Source organism: Penaeus japonicus, unplaced genomic scaffold (assembly GCF_977035675.1).
Source record: "Penaeus japonicus unplaced genomic scaffold, GWHDUDI00000001_assembly GWHDUDI00000039, whole genome shotgun sequence".
NCBI classification, from domain to species: Eukaryota; Metazoa; Arthropoda; class Malacostraca; order Decapoda; family Penaeidae; genus Penaeus; species Penaeus japonicus.
Genome location: NW_028234441.1, coordinates 14,663,210 through 14,668,209, shown reverse-complemented (window position 1 = coordinate 14,668,209; position 5,000 = coordinate 14,663,210). Strand labels below are relative to the sequence as shown.

Sequence of the window (5,000 nt, the reverse complement as noted above, 5' to 3'; positions counted from 1 at the left end):
AATATTATGAATATAAGAATATGAGTAAATGAATAAAGATACCCTACCCTTTATACAGCAGGAACAGTTCTCGTATTCGCAGAGCCCCGCCAGAGCCACTTCGCCAGGCTGGCACTTATGGTTGCAATATCCACCGGTGGAGTTGCACTGCATGTTCAGATCTGGACACGGATCTGTTTCGGTAGTGATGATGGGTTAGTTCGCTGTGGTAATTGATAAATAACAAGAGAAATTATTATAATGTTAGAGTTGTGTAGAAAGTCAGAATTTTACTTTTATTGTAATTCTAAACAAAAATATGAATTACATATTATAAATATATTCTGAAGGAAGGAAAAGTAGTTCATTAGAAACAGGAGTATCACCATAAACGTAGGCATATCTAAGATGCTAAAGATAAATAACAACGTGAGCAGTAAGATTATCAATGGAATTAGATAATGATAACGGTGACAAGAGCAAAAGTATGTCCAAGGACTACAGTCAAATTAGAATTGTGAATGGCTAAAATTAATCTTTCGTTGAGATCTGAAATATCATAGTTACTCAATCAAATATCATAAAAACAATGTCAGGAATACTAACAATGATAATAAATTAATTTACTTATATCCTATAATGTAAGGATGTGCACTTCTACACTAGAGCAACCTGGTTGTTGAAATGCATTATTGTTGACGAGTATCGTAGAATAAATATGTATTACATTCGTCTAGTTTTTTTGTTGTTTTTTTTCATTATTCTCTATCACAAATCAAATGTATCGTGAATTATGGAATACCAACGAAATATACAATATCAATATGGTATTCCGCAGTCCGCAATATAAAGCCCTTCTTCTTACTATTGATGCCTTTCATAAAACTCGGATCTAGGAAGCCATCAAAACAATGAATGAATAAAAAGATTGAAAATGAACAGTTGATCACAACAGAAGGTATACAACGTTATTCACATATGTCTGTATGTAAGCGATACAGTATTCGTTATGGAAAAAAAAACAGTAGTTCACCCTTTGATTCTAAGAGCTTTGGCTGAAATTTAATTATATATCAGTGCAATGGAATTCTCAGAGTCTAAATTCCCGATGGAATATAAGATTTCTGAAAGCGTTTTGTGACCGTAGCAGAAATATAAAAATGGGAAGCTCAGAAGCCATATGAGTGGTGGGTTCATTTTGATGATGAAAATATTAAAATCGTGTGTTAGTTTCGCTGGTGGCATTTTATAGCTAGAATGGGAAAGGCTTATTTATCGGAAAATATCAAGAAGTGTAAACCAGTAAGAATCAAGACTTAAAACAAATCATAAAAATACGATAAAAAACACACTAGCAATTATATAATAATAATGATGGGAATAATGATGATTGAAATGAAAGCACAAATGGCTTTATTATTTACATTATATTATTAATGTTAATATCATTATTATTACTATTGTCCACCATATCATCATACTAATAACAATATGGTTATAAATGATGAATAAAAACACACTACCCTTGGCACAGCAGCAGTGTCACCTCGACAATAATGATAATGTTGATAAGTGAAGAATCTATTTTGAGAATGATCGGCTTTCTCTTGATATACCTCTAAAGCAAAGGATGATATATAGCATAACATTAAAAGAAAATCGTATATTGTTGATATGATTATATGAACACAAGATGATTAATAATCAAAACTTCAGGATAGCCATATTTGTGATTATCGTAATGAAAAATGATAGTGATAAATAATGGTGGCAAATACATTATTGATGACGATTGTGATAAAATTCATGGTACACCAAAATAGCTGAATATAAGAGATAAACGTAGAGAAAGAAGACAAAAAAGAAAATAAAAAAAACAAGATGAAAACAGAGCTACGGATGGAGTGCAGAAGATAGATACGACATCTAAAAAAATGCAGGCCATAATTATAATAATAATGACAATAATCAATAATAATATAAATAAAAATACCAATGATAATAAAATCATGGATGACGATGATAAGAAAGAACTGAAGAACTAAAAAGATAATAGCAATTATTTTTCCTAACGATAATGATAGCAACCAATAACGGGGGGCAATAATAATAATGATGACATCTGAATAATTGTAGATGATAATGATAGTAATGATAGTGATAGCAGAGATAAAGACGATGAATCAGAACTACAAATAGCTAAGATTAATATATCTGTATTTAAGTTCTAAAGGCGTAACGGTAATGGGTTCTTGGGCTTATAATTGATGTAAAAGAGAGAATAGTTAAGAACTATCGTACTTCTTGAGTTTCGTCTTATAAGGAAAACAAAAAAACAAAAAATAGTTATAACAGTAATGGTGATCTTGATGATAATATTTTTTTTGTTATCCTTTTCATCATTACAGTAATGATAGTAAGGGTACGAAAAAAGTTGATGAATGAGGACACACTACCCTTGACACAGCAGGAGCAGTTCTCGTATGTGCAGAGCCACGGCAGAGCCACTTCGCCATGCATGCACTTATGATTGCAGTATCCACCAGTGGAATTGCACTGTTGATTCAGATCGGGACAGGGATCTGCTTCTGCAATAAGGAGGGATTAGTTACTTGTGCTGCCTGAAGCTGGGACAATAGCGATAATGATAACAAAAGTAATAATGATAAGTAAAAGATTTTAGGGCAATTCTTATTAAAGGGTTTTTAAAAATCTTATTGAGCACTTATGATGATATTAGCAAAAAGACAGATTTCCTAATGGTAGTATATAGCTATCATGAGTTGTAAAGTTGTAAAGCAGGAAACGAAATTTATATAAGAATAATGATGAATTCGTGGTAAAAATAATTAATTTGTAATAACAACAATTTTCATCATTATATCAATACACAAGATATCCATTCTTATTATTCTCATCATTCTTGTTTTCCTTATCATTGTCATTACATTGTTATCATTGTGGTTATAAAAGAGAGTAGGGAAAGAAAAACACAATACCCTTGACACAACAGGAACAGTTGTCGTATTCGCAGAGCCCCGCCAGAGGCCTCTCGCCATGCTGGCACTCGGAGCTGCAATATCCACCGGTGGAGTTGCACTGCATGTTCAGATCTGGACACGGGTCTGTTTGGTCATAGAAGATAGGTTCCTTGTGTTGACTGAAGATGGCTTATTAATGATAGTAATAACAAAATGATGATGATAAGTAAAGGAGGACGACAAACACTGAGTAATTGGAAGGAAATTATATTATAAAAGTATTATGATTAGGGCAGAAAATCGATAACTCATCAATATGACTGGATTTGTTATTACTTTTATTATTATTACAGGGTGATAACAACCAATGAAGCCAATAATAATAAAGATAAGATTATTGGTCAAGATGATAATCAGATCAACAGTACAACAAAGAGACAAAAATGCAAATAGAAAGAGAGGAGATACGAAATTGAATAAATTGAGATAAAGTGGAGCAATAGATGGCTAAGATGAATCTATCTCTCGTTGAGAAAATGACGTAAATATGAGGTGGAATTCAAAAGGGATAGAATTGATGAAATGACTTAAACGAAACAAACTAACAACGCTTTTGAAAGAGTTTGGAAGTTTAGAACTAGCATCAGTTCTGGGTACATTTTGATAAGGAAAACCTGTTGGATAATGATATTTATATAGTTATTGTAATAAATAAATAACAGATAACAATGATGAATATAATGATTATAACAATAATGATGTTGCTACTAATTACAACATAAATAGTTATTATTACTTTCATTATTATTATCATTACTACTAGCAGTATTATAATTATAACAATATGTATTTAAAAGATAGATTAAGACAGCTTACTATTGCATTCACTGAGTGTTTATATCGCAAAATTAGAAGGACGAAACATTGGCATGCGAGATATTCATCATTTAAATATCATTAGTATTTCTATTTTATTTTATAAACCACTATATAAAGATTTTTTTTTTTTTTTAATGAAGATAGACTAACCTTTGACACAGCAGGAGCAGTTCTCGTATTTGCAGAGCCCTGACAGAGCCACTTCGCCAGACTTGCACTTATGGTCACAATATCCGTCTCTGGAGCTACACTGTTGATTCAGATCTGGACAGGGTTCTGTTTCGACATAATTGTAATCATTAGTAGCGTGATAATTATGATAGTTAATGATGACAGCAACAGTGATAGGGATGCAATTGTTGATAACAATGATAATGATCATGAAAGAGCGTAACGATAATGATAATGAAGATAACGAGAAAGAAAACTGCACAGACAGTAACGAAATATCATTAAATAGCAACATAACAGATAATTACCTCGCTCCTTCGCTTAATACCAATCTCATAATCAGGTCAAGGAACTCTGACCTTTGACACAGCAGAAGCAGTTGTCCCTCTCGCACAGTCCGGTCAGAGGAACCTCGTCCGGCTGGCACTTCTGGTCGCAGTAGCCGCAGTGTTTGTGGCACTCGTCCTGGGGGTCGGGGCAGGGGTCGGCGGCTGGGATCGGGCGGGGATAGAGAGGGGTGGGGGGGAGTGAGTCAGATGAATGGTTTTGTTATGTGTGTGTGTGGGGGGGGGGCTGATTTACGGGTGTTTGTCGGTGTGTTTTGTTGGTATTTCTTTGTGTATGGACTTTTCTCTGTGTGATATATGTATGTGTGTTTATGAGCATTTGTGTGTCTATACGTACAAGTCGTACATATATGTGTATGTTTATACACGAACGTGTATTGATAGATATACATATGAAGCAATATTCCTCATCAGATCCAGAGATAACCCAGCACAATTCAAAGAAAAACGAGGGAGATAGAGATGCGATATTCCCATAACATCCCCACATGCACTTACGAGGAACACAGCAGGTGCACCTTTTTCCCTTGCACCAGGAAGGCACAGATGTTCCCCAAGGGCACTTGTGGTTGGTCGGCTGACACTTGCCACCCACAACTGCGCACATGCCCTCCGTCTTGCAACCACAGCACTTGCAACCGTA

The 5,000-nt window shown here is 34.3% G+C and overlaps 1 protein-coding gene across 3 annotated transcripts in view; it reads right to left on the bottom strand.

The window, feature by feature from the left end:
• LOC122267744 (uncharacterized) overlaps positions 1-5,000 on the bottom strand; it is a 48,995-nt gene that overhangs the window by 36,050 nt on the left and 7,945 nt on the right. For 2 of the 3 annotated variants that reach the window (XM_086533657.1, XM_086533659.1), the window contains exons 5-10: positions 4,856-5,000; positions 4,370-4,501; positions 3,990-4,115; positions 2,979-3,104; positions 2,436-2,567; positions 48-173 (exon numbers count right to left, since the gene is read on the bottom strand). The exon at positions 4,856-5,000 is cut by the window's right edge and continues 95 nt beyond it. In XM_086533657.1, the coding sequence (XP_086389783.1) occupies positions 48-173; positions 2,436-2,567; positions 2,979-3,104; positions 3,990-4,115; positions 4,370-4,501; positions 4,856-5,000 (787 nt within the window). The remainder of the gene's footprint in view (positions 1-47; positions 174-2,435; positions 2,568-2,978; positions 3,105-3,989; positions 4,116-4,369; positions 4,502-4,855) is intronic. The other variant, XM_086533658.1, reaches the window with a different exon arrangement.